General features: G+C 41.8%; 1 protein-coding gene across 1 annotated transcript; it reads right to left on the bottom strand.

The window, feature by feature from the left end:
- Nucleotides 1-542: 542 nt before the first annotated feature.
- LOC130704560 (interferon alpha-inducible protein 27-like protein 2) lies at nt 543-2360 on the bottom strand. Its single transcript, XM_057539648.1, has 4 exons — nt 2221-2360; nt 2052-2081; nt 1314-1475; nt 543-763 (listed from the first exon to the last, which is right to left on the bottom strand). The coding sequence occupies exons 1-4, from the start codon at nt 2225-2227 to the stop codon at nt 561-563; spliced, it is 402 nt and encodes a 133-aa protein (XP_057395631.1). The 5' UTR covers nt 2228-2360; the 3' UTR covers nt 543-560.
- Between the last annotated feature and the right edge of the window lie 13772 nt (nt 2361-16132).

The raw sequence follows: 16132 nt of genomic DNA on the forward strand, positions 1-16132 counted from the left end.
AAGGAACTGGTGAATGCCAGTTGCCTTTCGATTTTCCAGACACAGCGTAGTGACCATTCCTGATTCCATCTCCTCACCTTGAGGTGCCCAGAGCCCGACTGTAACACTGGCATGCTGTCCTGTCCTTGCCCTGGTGGTCTGCATGTCAGCCTCCCCACAGCACTTTGAATAGGGTCCCGCTCACCTCTGGATGTCTGGTGCGCATTAATGAGGAAGGGCAGAGGGCTCTGGGGTCAGTGGCTCGATGTGCATCCTGGCTACCCCTCACCTCTGCCTCCCTAGGAAGCTTTGTCAACCCCATCACTGAGTGAGGGGTAAACTGAGACCCACCGATGGTGCACAAATGGCCCTGGGTTATACAGCCCATCCCCTGTAGGATGGGGACCAACCAGAGCCTCTTGCCAAGTGATTCTGTGCTTGATCAACCTGCCACCTCCCTCTGCCCCTCTACCACAAGGCAGGTTGGGAGAATGGGGAGCACTCGAAACTTCCAATTCACAACTCACAACCCCCCAGGACCGCAAGGAACAAAGACAGGAAGGTGCATCTGCAGATGATCTTTATTTCTCATGCTTCTCTGAACTGAGTGGGAGTTTTGGAGGTTCGACTTGGGGTACATTTTCTCCTGGCTGGTCCCCTTCAGCTCTGGGTCCAGCTGGAGGAGAGGAAGGAGGTGCCTTTTTTGCACCTCCAAGCAAAGCCCCAAAAGCTGATCCAACGGAGCCCAGGAGGATGTTGGATGATGTGGAGAGTCCAGCTGCCCCTGTGGGAGACAGAGGGTGAGCACAGGAAGGGTGCAGTGGCCGGTGGCGGGGGCCCCTCAGGAGGCCTGAGGCCCAGAGATCCCACCTGGATGCCTCCCCTGGGTCCTGAATCCCCCAGGGCTCTGCTTTGGACAGAGGAAGGGGGTGAATTCATGGGAAGTGAGAGACAGAGGGAGAGCCAGCCACAGACCCCAAGAGCTACAGGTCCCACTGAAGCCTAGAGAGGGGAGGGGACGTGCTTAGGCCACCCAGGTGTCAGATTTGGGTAGGGCTAGACCCAGAGCCCAGCTATCACATATCCTGGGCTCCTTCCCTTCTTCTCTTTTCCAGAACCCCCTCACCGCTCCACTTCCCTCCTGCCCCCAAACGTCACCCAGGACTCAGAGAGGACAGTGAGGGAGAGACAAAGGACCAGGGACACTGAGGACCACGAAACTGGAGAGGGCAGACAGGTCCTCCCTCAGGGTTAGCCGCTGGGCTGAACCTTGTGCTGGTCTGACCCTCCCCGCCCTCTCCTTGCTCCTGCCCCCATCCTGCCCGGACACTTACCCACGGACTGGAGAGTGGCCACGAGGCTGCCGGCGGCAACTCCGCCCCCATTGGCCATGGCGGCCGCTGACATCATCTTGGCCGCTAAGGAGGAGGCGGCGATTCCTGCCCCGGTGAAGCCCACGGCGCCCAGCACCACAGGCACAGCCCCCACAGCCAGGGCTGTAGGGGGAGAGGAGCTGGGTTGGGGCGTGGGCTCAGGGGAGTGGACTCCCTTAGGAATTCCTTGACAGTTTCTGGGGACTGTCGGCTCGGAGCAGACGGGAGACAGCCGCTTGGAGAGGGGTCCCAAGGGAAGGAAGAAGATGGGGGTGTGGAGCCAGCTTGGGACAGTAGGTTAGAGTAGGCCCCTGGTTGGGTCTCTAGTTTGCTGGGTGACTACGGGGAAGTCACTACCCCTCCCTGGGCTTCAGGTTTGTGTCTGTGTAAATGTAGAGGTGAAATAAACCAATAAACCACTGCTGTTTTTAGCAGCAAACCCCGTTTCAAATGAAATCTTCTCTACATGCTCATTACATATAAGGACTAGAGTTGCAGCTACGTCGGGGATCGCGGTGACCTTTTCCGAGCGAGTACCGCTCTCGGCCCCTAAGATTCACCCGCGCGGCTCCGGGAGTGGAGGGGGTCTGGTGAGGCAGCTCTCACACCCCCGGCAGCGCCACCTCTCTAAGGCCTCCCTCCCATCCTGGGACCCAGGCCAGCTGAAGGCCCGGCGATGCGGGGATCCAGGAAAGTCACCTCCTCCTATCGCAGCAGCAGCTGCCTGTTCTTGAGAGAGAGAGAGAAAGAGAGAGAGTTGATTGAGGGAGTGAGGGAAAGAAGCGAGTCCTCTGGCCCTCCGTGGGTTGGGGTCTGGGAGGCCCGCCCCCTGCCCAGGCCACCAGCCAGATGGGGAAGAGAAACTTACTTATCATGGTGACGCCCTCCTCGCTGCAGCTGAGCTCAGGAAATGACTAAGCTGCACGAGATGCTGTTATTTCCTGGAGAACCACTAGGGACGCGGCCGGCCCCTCGCGGCATCTTGACCCCAGCAAAACGCAGGAACGCACGTTCTGCGCGCCCGTTCGCCCGCCCCCCATCCCGCTTCCCACCCCTACTCGCCGGTCTTACCCGCCTCCCACCTTCACCTCCCTAGTCCTTCTCCTCCCGGCGCCGCCTCTGCTGGCTCCCCGCGGGTGGTTCTCTCTTGTTTGGTGGCTCCACCAAAAGGGAAAGACCCCTAAAGCACCTGAAAGCCGTTGCAAGTGGACCGGGGTTCCAAGTTGTAACATTTTGCCCCCTGATGACAGAAGAGTTGTTCGCTACAAAACAAAACAACAAAACAAAACAAATCAAAACAAAAAACAGAACGTAGGAGAAAATTTAATTTCACTTCCAGAGGGAGACACTGGTAGATTTTGGTGCATTTCCAGGCTATTTCGCCAGGACCGCCCCATCTCCGTCACTCTCTGAATGTGTAACCTCACCTCCAAGATCCAGTCACACTTGCACACTACTTTGTAAATTACTCATTTTATTTAATCGGCCGTTTTTGTTTCCCCAGGCTGTTTAATATTCTTCAACAGGATTTTTTTTTAAAGTTAAATTTATTGAGGTATAATTTACACAGAGTAAAACTCAACTTTTTTTTTTTTTTTTTTGGCCGCCCTGCGCTCCCTGGACCAGGGCTGGAGCCCATACCCCCTGCAATGGAAGGGTGGAGTCGTAACCATTGGACCGCCAGGGAAGTCCCAAAGCTCAACTTTTGAGTGTACTTTTCTAGGAGTTTGGACAAACTTTCACAGTCGTGAAACACCGGCTCAGATACAGAACGTTTTCATCACCCATCTTCCCCATCCCCCAATTCTCTCATGCCTCTTCCTCATCAACCCCTCCCTGAGCTCCGGCCGGCCGTAGCGGCCTATGATCAGTTTTCCGTCCCTAAACATTTGTCCTTTTGTATAATTTCAACACGATTTTTGCTTGTCATCAAACATTCTGTCCTGGGGATAAACTATAGTTCAATGTATCAGTCCGCGCCCCCCCCCGCCCCTTTTTGTTTTGGCTTCGCAGCGCAGCATGTGGGATCTTAGTTCCCCTACCAGGGATCCAACTGGTGCCCCCTGCATTGGAAGTGCCAGGTCTTAACCACTGGACCACCAGGGAAGTTCCCCCTTTTTAAGGGTTTAAATTCTTATTTTTGCTCTATAAGTTATCCTGGCTTGAAGTGCTTACATCATGGTTCACAAGTATTTTCTGATAATATAGCCCTAGAGGAAGAATTGCTGGGTCAGTAACTGTACATTTCTTATGGCACTTGATACTTTATTGTTAGGTTGTCCTCCAAAAATATTGCACCAGTTCACACTCCCCCCAAAAGTATGTGAGAGGATCTATTTTTCTCTACTCCTAACCAACAATTAGCTTTGTCATTAAAATAAAAAAAAACCTTTGCTGATGAAAGGTGAAAGATGATGACATTTTAATTTACATTTCTTTTTTACTTCTAATCAGGCTAAACCATTTTTAAGTTACTAAGGCTTATGCGGTTTTATTTTGTGAATTATCTTCTAGTATTCTTGTAGTATTCTAGTATTCTTCTTCCATTGAAGTGTTACTTTTTTTTCCTTACAGATATATAGGAATTTATTTATATTTAACTATTTTAATCCTTTCTCATAGGCGTTGCAAAGTTTTGTTTCCAGTTCATCACTTTTTTTTTTTGAGGGGGTAGGGGGACTTTTTTTTTAACACAGAAAAGTTTTTAATATTTATGCAAATATGCCAATATTTTACTTTATTATTTTTTCCTTTGTGTGCCTAAAAAGGCTATTTCTGCTAGCTATCAGATACATCATCACCTGTATTTTGGTTTTTTTTTTCACTTTTTAAAATTAATTTTTTAATCCATATGGAATCTAGTTTGGTACATATAAGGTGCTTTACATATCTATGTATGTCTTAGCCAACCAGCTCAGATATAAACACCATTTATTAAATTCCAACACTATTTATTAAATCATCTTCTCTTTCCTCTTTGATTTGAAATTCCAACCTTATAGTCAATATTCATATACTTGTATATATGCCAGTATACCTGTTTTGGAATATTCTATTCTGTTCCAAAGACCTATCTTTTCTGGCAACAAGATCACACTGTTTTAATGTTTATAAATTTAATATTTGATTTAATATCTGTGCTCATTTTCATTTAGGTTTAAAAAAATCTTCTGGCTCTTCCTTCCTATTAGTTCTTCAGATGAAATTTATAAATATTTTTTCAATTTCAAAAAATTTTTTTTTGCTATTTTGATTGAAATTGAGCTAAATTTTTGAATAAATATTCCGGGAGAAACATTTTTGCAAAAGCAATTTTTTATGGAGGTATATGATAAGTCTTTCTACTTATTCTTTTTCCATATCCCTGCATAAAGTTTTGTAGTTGTCTTTGTACAAGGACTACATATTTTTAAATAAACTTTATTTTTAAAGAAAGTTTTAGATTTAAGGAAAAATTGCAAAGATAGTACAGAGAGTTCAAATATACCCTGCACCCAAGGTTCCCCTGTTATTAACATCTTATATTATAGGGTACATTTGCTACAATTAATGAACCAATGTTGGCATGTTATTATCAAAGTCATACTTTATTCAGATTTCCTTATTTTTAACCTAATGTCCTTCTGTTCCAGGATCCTATCCGGGATAACACATGACATTTAGTCATCATGTCTACTTAGGTTCTTCTTGGCTGTGACGATTTCTCATGCTTTCCTTTCTTTTGATGACCTTAATAATTTTGAGGAGTACTGGTCAGGTATCTTGGAGAATGTTACCTCACTGGGATTTGTCTGAATTTTCCCTCTCATGATTAGATGACAGTTATGAGTTTTGGGGAGGAAGGTCACAGAGGTAAATTGCCATTCTCATCACAGCATATCAAAGGTACATGCTATCAACTTGACTTATAACTGTTGATGTTGATGGAAGACATTTTCACATATTGAGGTATGGGGAAGGCATTTTGGCCTATATGTGATTTGGCTTGAACTTTACAATGATAACTAGGATGGCCTGTCTTATGGCCTGTCAAATATCCATTGTACATCTGCCTGAACCACAACAACAAAAAGAATGCAGTTACCACATTGTTTAGAATGTCCACTTTGAAGATATGGATAGATGCCTACCCACTTCCCGTAACATCAATGCTAGTACTCCTTTGAAGATGAGATTCCCTCACTAGACACCAAGGTCATGTGTATGTGCTAGACTGTCTCTTTTGAAACCTTGAAGGAATGTACCCCTGTCATGTTTCATGTTTGGTCTTTGTTCTGACAAGATGTTAAACTGTGGTTCAGGCATCCAAAATGGATCTGGCTGGCCATTGTGGATGTGGTTTCAGACACATTCCTGCATCACTGAGAACTTGAATTTTCTGAAGTGTATCAAACTCAAGGACACCACCAGCCATTCTCAAAACAGTATCTGCTAGCAGCTACCAGCTGCCACCTTATGGTCTCAAGGTCTCCCCTGGTAACTATGCAACCATTTTGGACCCCAACCAATTCTTGCTTAAGAAACACCCTTACTTCTTGCCAGTTCCAATCCTAATTCTTTTTTTTTTTTTTAACATCTTTATTGGAGTATAATTGCTTTACAATAGTGTGTTAGGTTCTGCTTTAAAACAAAGTGAATCAGCTATACATATACATATATCCCCATATCTCTTCCCTCTTGTGTCTCCCTCCCTCCCACCCTCCCTACCCCACCCCTCTAGGTGGTCACAAAGCACCGAGCTGATCTCCCTGTGCTATGCGGCTGCTTCCCACTAGCTATCTATTTTACATTTGGTAGTGTATATATGTCCATGCCACTCTCTCACTTTGTCCCAGCTTACCCTTCCCCCTCCCCGTGTCCTCAAGTCCATTCTCTAGTAGGTCTGTGTCTTTATTCCTGTCTTGCCCCTAGGTTCTTCATGACCATTTTTTTTTTTTTTTTTTTAGATTCCATATATATGTGTTAGCATACGGTGTTTGTTTTTCTCTTTCTGACTTACTTCACTGTGTATGACAGACTCTAGGTCCATCCCAATCCTAATTCTTGACAAACAGCTTATGTAACTTTGTGCTTTTTGCCTAGATAGGCCTTCCCCATTTTGTAGTCTGGCAGAACACAATTCAAGTGTTTCTTGAATCTGTATTTCCCACACTATAGTCCTTAGTTTGGCTTGAATAAAACTCTTTTCTGTTCCTATTATAGACTGTTTCTTGATTATTTCCGTTGACAATGTTGAGCTTGATCACCTGGCTGAGGTAGTGTTTGTCAGGTTTCTCCACCATAAAGCTACTTTCCCCCATTCCTTTCCATACCATCCTCTAAGGAAGGAAATCACTGCAGCTGACATTTCAGGAATGGGAGTTGATGCCTCACCTCTTTGAGGATGGAAAATCTTCATAAATTATTTGGAATTATGCATGGGAGATTTGTCTCTTCTCCCCTACTTATTAATTTCATCATTTGTTTATATCAGTATGGACTCATTAATATTTATTTTATACTTTGGTGCATAATCCAATACTACCTTAATTATTTGGTTGCTCAAGTTTTTCCAGCTTTGGCCACTGGGTGTCTCTCAGTTGATTTCTGTGTCTCTTTGACATACCCTCACTATTGTGTGTGTGTGTGTGTAGCACTTCATTACTTTCTGCCACTATAAGATGGTCCAGGAAATATTTTGTATAGTCCTTGTCCCAGTCCTAGAATTGGAGCCCTGGTTTCTTTTATTGGCGCATGGGATTAGACAGCAACATCTGCAAGCTAGGTGTGCTCATTGCTGCTGGGGTATCATTGCCTCTACGTCCTCTCAGCTGCAGGTCAAAGAAATATAGGTATGTATACTAACCCATATATGTACACATATCCACAAATATTTCTACTTGTAACCATGTGTACTGATGTTGAGCCAAACATGAGTTCACACTGATATCTCCAAGTCTAATCCATCACTTCATGGGTCATTCTAACCTCTCTTCCTTTCTTATCTTAATTCCCGCTCCAATAGGGAAAAACATTGCTCTCTCCACCTGTCGTCCACTTACTTAATTGTTCAGTTCCAGTGTATAGCATAGCAGTATCAGAAGCGTTAAACCAGTGCCATGTATTTTTTGTAAACATTTAAAAATACTTTGTAATGATCTCTACTGTCCTGAAATGGAATTCATAAGTAACATCATCTAGCTACCCACAATACATTGCCAAAAAAGTAATATGAAAGAGAAGTAAAAGGAAGCTATTTAAAATTAAAAAGTGTATATTTCAATATGTATGTGACCAAGCACTATTATACCAGAAGATAAAATGAATCAGTTGTTTGCATCCATTTAAGTTTAGATTTAGGTTAATATAATTATTCAACTAAAAATCATTAACACTTTTTTTATAGCTGATATTTTGAAGCAAGGGCTTAAGACATATACCTATACATTCATAGATCTGTATCTAATCACCATGTATGTGACAGCTGCACATAGAGACTGATTCAAGTACCATGTCAAGTAGTGACATTGCTACTATGATACAATTTTTTGAAGTGGTTAATAACTCTTGGTAAATTCCAGAACAAATCAAAGTACAATGTCTCCCCGATTTGCAAGATAATTGCAATTCCTAGAAAATTCAATCTATATTAAAATTATGCAAAAAATACTTGCATGTAAAACATGGTGAAGTTCTAGGCTTAGATACTTATGAGTTTTTTGCTTATGTGAAGGGACCTTTGAAATTTTTATAGGATAACTTTTAGTTGTGCATTACCGTCCTGTGTATTTCAGATGTCAGGCATCCCTGGTCCCTGTGGGCTAAATACTAGAACATCCCTCCATCACTGTAACTATTAAAAACATGCCATCAATTTTCCAAAATGTCCCCTAGGCGGCAGTACCATCCCAGTTAAAAACTAACATCTTAGGCAGTAACTTAAAAAACCTGGAATGTTTAGAACTATTTAAAGAGAAAATAAAATAAATACAACCAATGTTATTCACATTTTGGACATTCGTTTTAAGAATAATTAGTGCATATTGAACATTTAACTTGTGCATAAGAATTTGGTATATGTGCATTTTAGAGTTATGATCCCAATTTTAATGGTGTGCTTCAGCAAGAGATTTAATCTTGTGATTATAACGATGAAAATTATTCTATTTTAAACCAATTTTATAAGGAAAACTTAATGTTCAAAATTGTATAAATTTATTTTATTAAATTTATAAGATTCACCAAAGTTCATGCGATAGCTTTGCTTGTTAGAGACAAATGCAGTGTTTAAAAAGAAAATTGGGGGCTTCCCTGGTGGCGCAGTGGTTGAGAATCTGCCTGCTAATGCAGGGGACGCGGGTTCGAGCCCTGGTCTGGGAAGATCCCACATGCTGCGGAGCAACTCGGCCCGTGAGCCACAATTACTGAGCCTGCGCGTCTGGAGCCTGTGCTCGGCAACGAGAGGCCGCGATAGTGAGAGGCCCGCGCACCGCGATGAAGAGTGGCCCCCACACCGCGATGAAGAGTGGCCCCTGCTTGCCACAACTAGAGAAAGCCCTCGCACAGAAACGAAGACCCAACAAAGCCATACATACATACATACATACATACATACATAAAAAGAATGTAAGCAGACAAGAATAGCATTAAAAAAAAATAAAAAAAAAAAAAGAAAATTGGTTACATAATATACACAAACTTAGAAACTTGGTTATGTTAATATATAGGCAACATAAAATATTTAGGGGAATTTGATCAATAAGTTGTAAAGGTCCTCTGAGATTTATAAATAGAATATTAAGGTTTTAATTAACCTTAAAAACAGAAATATTAGCTTTTAATTTGTTATTTCAATAAATTCAATATTAATTAAAAAACCCAAGCCACAAATATTCTTACTGTTTACAAAAGCTGCTTTCAAGGATAACCTAAAACTCAAATGTATACCAGTCACCCTCTTAGTCTCCTTTGAATAGTGCCAACTGGGTCTTTTCTGATTTCCTGGAATTTTCAAATAAAGACTATAGTTTAAAAAGACTGTAGTTTAAACAAATGCTGGAGAGGGTGTGGAGAAAAGGGAACCCTCTTGCACTGTTGGTGGGAATGTAAATTGATAGAGCCACTATGGAGAACACTATGGAGGTTCCTTAAAAAACTAAAAATAGAACTACCATATGACCCAGCAATCCCACTACTGGGCATATACCCTGAGAAAACCATAATTCAAAAAGACACATGCACCCCATTGTTCATTGCAGCACTATTTACAATAGCCAGGACATGGAAGCAACCTAAGTGCCCATCGACAGATGAATGGATAAAGAAGAGGTGGTACATATATACAATGGAATACTACTCAGCCATAAAAAGGAACGAAATTGAGTCATTTGTAGAGACGTGGATGGATCTAGAGACTGTCATACAGAGTGAAGTAAGTCAGAAAGAGAAAAACAAATATCGTATATTAACACATATATGTGGAACCTAGAAAAACGGTACAGATGAACCGGTTTGCAGGGCAGAAATGGAGACACAGATGTAGAGAACAAACGTATGGACACCAAGGGGGGGTGGGGGTGGTGTGATGAATTGGGAGATTGGGATTGACATGTATATGCTAATATGTATAAAATAGATAACTAATAAGAACCTGCTGTTTAACAAAATAAATTAAATAAAATTGAAAAAAAAAAAGACTATAGTTTAAACCAAACACAAAAAGCACTTAACCATATAGGATAGGTTATTAATTTGAATACATTAAAATTAAAAGTTTTTTTTTTTTTAAAGAATGAGTATTCTGCTATTGTTTATTTATTTATTTATTATTTTTGGCTGTGTTGGGTCTTCGTTTCTGTGAGACAGCTTTCTCTAGTTGCGGCAAGTGGGGGCCACTCTTCATCGCGGTGCGCGGGCCTCTCATTATCACGACCTCTCTTGTTGTAGAGCACAGGCTCCAGACGCGCAGGCTCAGCAGCTGTGGCTCACGGGCCCAGCTGTTCTGCGGCATGTGGGATCTTCCCAGACCAGGGCTCGAACCCGTGTCCCCTGCATTGGCAGGCAGATTCTCAACCACTGCGCCACCAGGGAAGCCCTAAAATTAAAAGTTTTTATTCAACAAAAGACACCACTGGAAGAATAACAAGTCAAGTCACACAGTGGGAGAAAATATTTGCCATACATATAACAAATAACTGATATCCAGAATAGATAAATTACACCTACAAATCAATAAAAAGGCAAACAATCAAATAGAAAAACATGCAAGAGGCTTCAAAAGAATCCACAAAAGGAGGTTATTCAGATAACCAATTCATATGTGAGAAGACGTGCAGCAGCATCACAAATCCAGGAAGCATAAATTAAAACCACAATAAAAGGAGTTCTGTTTCTGGCTAAGATGTAGGACGTGAAAAGCCTTTGCTACTGCTGAAAAACAAGAAATTAATGGATAAACAGCAACAACAACAACTATATATATATATATTTTAAGTAGGTGTTCACAAATATTCTTTAATGGGCCAGAGAGAAAATACTTTAGGTTATACACGGTCTCTGTTGCATATTCTTCTTCTTTTTTAAGACAATCCTTTAAAAACATAAAAGCCATTTTTATCTCATGATCTGTACAAAAACAGGTTGTGAGCTGGATTTGGACTGTTGACCAACCCCTGCTTTAAAGTCATCAAAGAGCTGTGGACAAAGATATCTAAAATAAATTTTTAGTTTCTAGAAAAAACGCTAGACACAATACAGAGGCTTAGCTAAAAATTAATTGAATAACTAAATGACATACTAAATAATACTTAATTCATCCAAAGTAAGCCAGAGAAGGATGAGTGAAGGAAAAAAGAATATATGGGACAAATGGAAAACTAAATCAAGGTGGTAGTCTTAAACCCAGCCATACTGATAATTATTTAAATATCAATGAAATAACTACTTCATGTAAAAAAACAGAGATTGTCAGACTATATAAAAAGACGTATAGAATATTCACCAAGACAGACCATATACTGGGTCATAAAGCAAATATTAATAAATTTCAAAAGACTGAAAACATACTGGGACTTCCCCGGTGGTGCAGTGGTTAAGACACTGAGCTCCCAATGCAGGGGGCCCAGTTTCGATCCCTGGTCAGGGAACTAGATCCCACATGCATGCTGCAACTAAGAGTTCACATGCCACAACTAAGGAGCCCATGTGCTGCAACTAAGGAGCCCGCCTGCCACAACTAAGACCCAGTGCAACCAAATAAATAAATGAATAAAATAAATATGAAAACATTCAGAGCACATTATCTGACCATGAAGGTGTTAAATTAGTAATCAATAACAATAAGATATCTAGAAATTTCTCAAATATATGGGAAAGGAGCAACACAATTTTAAGAAATCTATGGAACAGATTTAAAAAATCACAAATAAAATTAGAAAATATTTTGAACTGAATGAAGATAAAACACTAAAATGTGTGGGATGCAACTGATTAGTATATAGAAATATTTTTTGTACAGCTTTAAATGTTCATATTAGAAAAAAAGATTTAAAATAACAGCAAATTAAATCCAAGGTAAGTGGAAGGAAAGAAACATAGCAGAAACTGATGAAATAGAAAACAAACAATAGGAAAAAAAATGCACAAACCCAACTTTTTTTTAGTAAAACATTTTTTAAAACTCTATCTAGAGTTTTCCTTGATCAAGAAAAAAATGAGAGAAAACAGAAACTGCCATCATCAAGAATGAAAGAATAGTTATCACAACATTAAAAGGATAAGAAGGAAATATTATAACCAACTTTATGCCTATAAATTTGACAATATAAATAAAACGGACACGTTCCTGGAGAAATTAACAAACTGACCCAAGAAGAGATAGAAAACCTGAAAAACTCTATACATTAAATTAATTTAATTCATAACTGAAATTATTCCCACAAAGAAAACTCCCAGCCCAGATAGCTTCACTGATGAAGTCTATCAGATGTTTAAAGGAAGAAAAGCTACCAGTTTTGCACAAACACTTTCAGAAAATGGAAAAGAGAATATTTCTAACTCACTTCCTGAGATCAATATAGCCTCAATATCAAAATCTAACAAAAGCATTTCAGAAATAGAAAACTACAGACCAATATTTCTTTAAAAATAGATGAAAATATCCTGAACAAAATATTAGCAAATGAAATCTACCAATATATAAGAGAGACTGTATCATGACCTAGTGAGGTTTATCCTGGCAAATAAGGTTAGTTCAACATTTGAAAATTAATCAAGGAATTTACCACATATACAGAATAAAGGGAAAAAAATAATCATACTCATCTCAATAGGTGTTTTGATTAAAAATTCTAAGCAATTTAGAAATAAAAAGAAACTTTTGCAATCTTACAAACGTTTTCTATGAAAAAATCAGCAACAAATATCATTCTTAATGCTGCTGTATTGGGTGCATTCCCCTTCTCATTGGGAGGAGGAAAGGATGCCCACTTTCACCACTTCTCTTCAGTATTGCCCTTGGACGTCCTAGCCAGTGCAATGATGAAAAGGGGGAGGGGGGAGAAAGGCATGAAGATTGAAAAGGAAGAAGTAAACCTCTTTCAGGCAGAACATGACTGTTTATGTAGCAAGTCCTAAGAAATCCACACACAGAAAAACGCTAGAACCAACAAGTGAACTTAAAATATTGCAAAACTCAATTGTATTTATAAATACTAAAAACAAAAGTAAAAATGACACTTCAGTAGCATCAAAGGATCTTCAAAATGACACATACAATAGCGTCAAAATTGTAAAACAGGGATATATTAACAAAATATGTGCAAGACATGTACATTGAAACTAGAAAATATTGCTGAGAGAAATGAAAGGGGACCTAAAAAATGGAAAGATAAACCATATTCATGGGTTGGAAGACTGAATTTTAAGTTGTCAATACTCTACAAATTGACCTATAGATTCAATGCAATCCCTTAATTCCTCTCCCAGGTATTTACTCAAGAGGAATTGAAGACAAATGAAGTCCATACTTGTAGACTTGTACACTATGTCCAAAACAGCTTTATTTAGAATAGCCCCATGTGAAAAGAACCCAAAGCGTACAGTAACAAGTGAATTATACAAGCAGTCCATGTTCATTAGAACTTTTAGAATGTAATAGTATGCAAAGTGGAAAAAAAATTAAAGGTCTCCTGTTTCCTACTACTAACCCCTGTTGATGTTTTTGGCTACGGAGCTTTGCCCCCATTTTGCCTGCCTGTCATTTAGTCCTTAGGGTTACCTCTAGCTGAGGCCTCCTGCCGCTGCTCTTCTGGAAATTCTACTGGGTTTGAGCCAATCATCCAAGTCATAATAAAGTGACTGAATTTGCCTGGGATGTGTCATGCTTCAGAAGATGTGGCAGCGCCAGGTGGCAGGCCAAGATTTCTGAGATCCTGGGTGCTACCCTCTCACAGTCTCTGCCAGCCTTGCAGACTGACTACCAACAGCTCATCTAGTTGGGCCTACTGCAGTGGAGATCTGAGGACCAGTTTTTGGGAGAATTAGATTCCTGACTTTGCGCGCCCTCTTGTGGCGGTACCTCAAACCGAAGCACTGTTGCAGGTGGGCTGGGTACCACACGTACAGCACCCAACTTGGCTGAGACGGAGATTTATTTTGAGGGCTGGAGCAAACTTGTCATGAATCTCACACTGAAAAAGCTGCAAGGCTAATTCCCTTTCTTGGAGCAAACTTTTGTATTGGGTGAGGAGAGATCTCTCAGTGGAAGAGGTTTTCCAGTACCTTCTTTTTTGGACATCTCCCCCACTCTCACCCATGCCATTAAATGTTGTTTCTTCCCCATTCACAGGGTGGGCTCCCAGAGTCCATGCTCGTGAACATGACCTCACTTCCCAGACCACATTGATAAGACCAGGGCTGGGCACTTGGCAAAGCTGGACCAACTGGGGATCTTTCCCTGGAAATTTGGAAAGAAAGTGATACAGAGACATTAACTGAGTAGCTGGGTCTATAATAAAGGACGTGGGAGTCATGGGGTAGCTGCTTACAGAGTTGTTCTTTGCTGTGTCCATGTGGGCTGAGTAGGAGAGAAAGCTGATCCACTGGTAAGGAGAAATGGAGCAAATGTACAGAAAGAAGCCAGAGTGAGGACGGAGAGAGCCCTCCCTGTGTTCTCAACTCTAGACCCCACTGAGGTCTGGCTGCATCCAGCTTTTGGGTTCTGAGATGCTCCTAGGCTGTATTATTTATGGTCTTAGGTCTTAAGCTACTTAAAGTCCTACCACATCCGTCTTGGTGCTGGCTTCTAGTGCTACTCATTCATTCACTCACTCGTTTATTCATTCAGTAAATAATTATTGACCATTTGTATGTATCAGATATTGCTATAGAATCTGGGGAAAGAGCCATGAACAAAAAGAAAAATGTGCTCTCAACTCCCTCATAGTGAGGACAGTAAGTGCAAAGGTCCTGAGGTAGGAGGTGTTTGAAGAACAGCAGGGACGCACGTATGATGAGAGGAATGAGTGAGGGCTGAGATGAGGTCAGAGTCGCAGAGGGAGCGTGGGGTGAGGGAGACTGCGTGTATATATGTGTGCAGGTGGCACAGGGCCTTGTGGGCATTTGAAAGGACTTTGGCTCTTGCTCTGAGTTACATAGGAAACAACTGGAGGGGTTTAAGTATGTGTTATGATCCTACTACCTTTTTTAAAGGTAATATGTAATCAGACATTAGTGTTCATTTCAGAGCCTGGGGAGATCCATTCGAGACTCTGAAATTGCAAAAGCACCGTAGGGTGTGGGTGGGTGGCTAACACTCCCTGGAGGGCACAGGTCTGGGTCCTTGGCAGCAATTGGGATGTATTTGTAGGAAGAATGGGGGCTCAAACAGGCTGGGCTTGGGTACCAGCCATTTGACATCTTCAGGTCTTTGCCCATTTGATTCATTCTCTTTTAGGAGTTTCCATCTCTCTTCTCCCATGAGACTGGGAACTGAAATGTGGGCCGGGTCTGGTCTCCTCTTGCTTGGGAGGAGGGACCGCTCACTCTGCCCAGATCTCCCTCAGTAGACAAGGGGGAGTGTGGGGCTGAGGGGGAGGGGAGGCCTGCAGTAGGCAAGACGGATCATGGACCCTCCCAGGTCTTTGCATCTTATTTTATTTTTATTATTATTTTTTTGGCCACACCATGCGTCACGCGGGATCTTAGCTCCCTTGACCAGGGATCAAACTTGTGCCCCCTGCAGTGGAAGCATGGAGTCTTAACCGTTGGGCGGCCAGGGAAGTCCCGGTCTTTGCATTTTAAACAATTGGGAATCTTTCTCGAATTCATGATATAAATCATCTCTCCTATTTCACTGACACACAGGGTTCTCCCAGTGCATCTTTCTTTGTCCCACTTTTGATAGACATGTGTACTGAGAAAGTGTCTTAATACAAGAAAAACTATAGTCCAAATGCCATAATAAATGGCAACAGAGGCTGGAGAGGACTGGGCAACTCAGAGAATTGCCGTCCTGTGCAAGGGAAGGGTCAGATCTGAGATGCTGCCCTGTGGGATGGGGTTCCAATAAGTCCAGATCTTCTGAATTTTGAAGACAAGTGAAGTCTCCGGACAGTCTTCCATTAAGACAGCATCAGCATCCAGAACAACCACTGCATCCTGGCCATCCCAGCCTTGGGTAGATCCAGCCCACAGGCCACCAGACCTGGGCCCCAGGCCTCTGGAGAAGGGCTTTCCTCCCCCCAGCATTAGTCGTTCCCTTTGATGCTCAGTGGGGCCAGGCCTGTGTCCCCCGCTGGAAT

This window comes from Balaenoptera acutorostrata, unplaced genomic scaffold, assembly GCF_949987535.1.
Source record: "Balaenoptera acutorostrata unplaced genomic scaffold, mBalAcu1.1 scaffold_663, whole genome shotgun sequence".
NCBI classification, from domain to species: Eukaryota; Metazoa; Chordata; class Mammalia; order Artiodactyla; family Balaenopteridae; genus Balaenoptera; species Balaenoptera acutorostrata.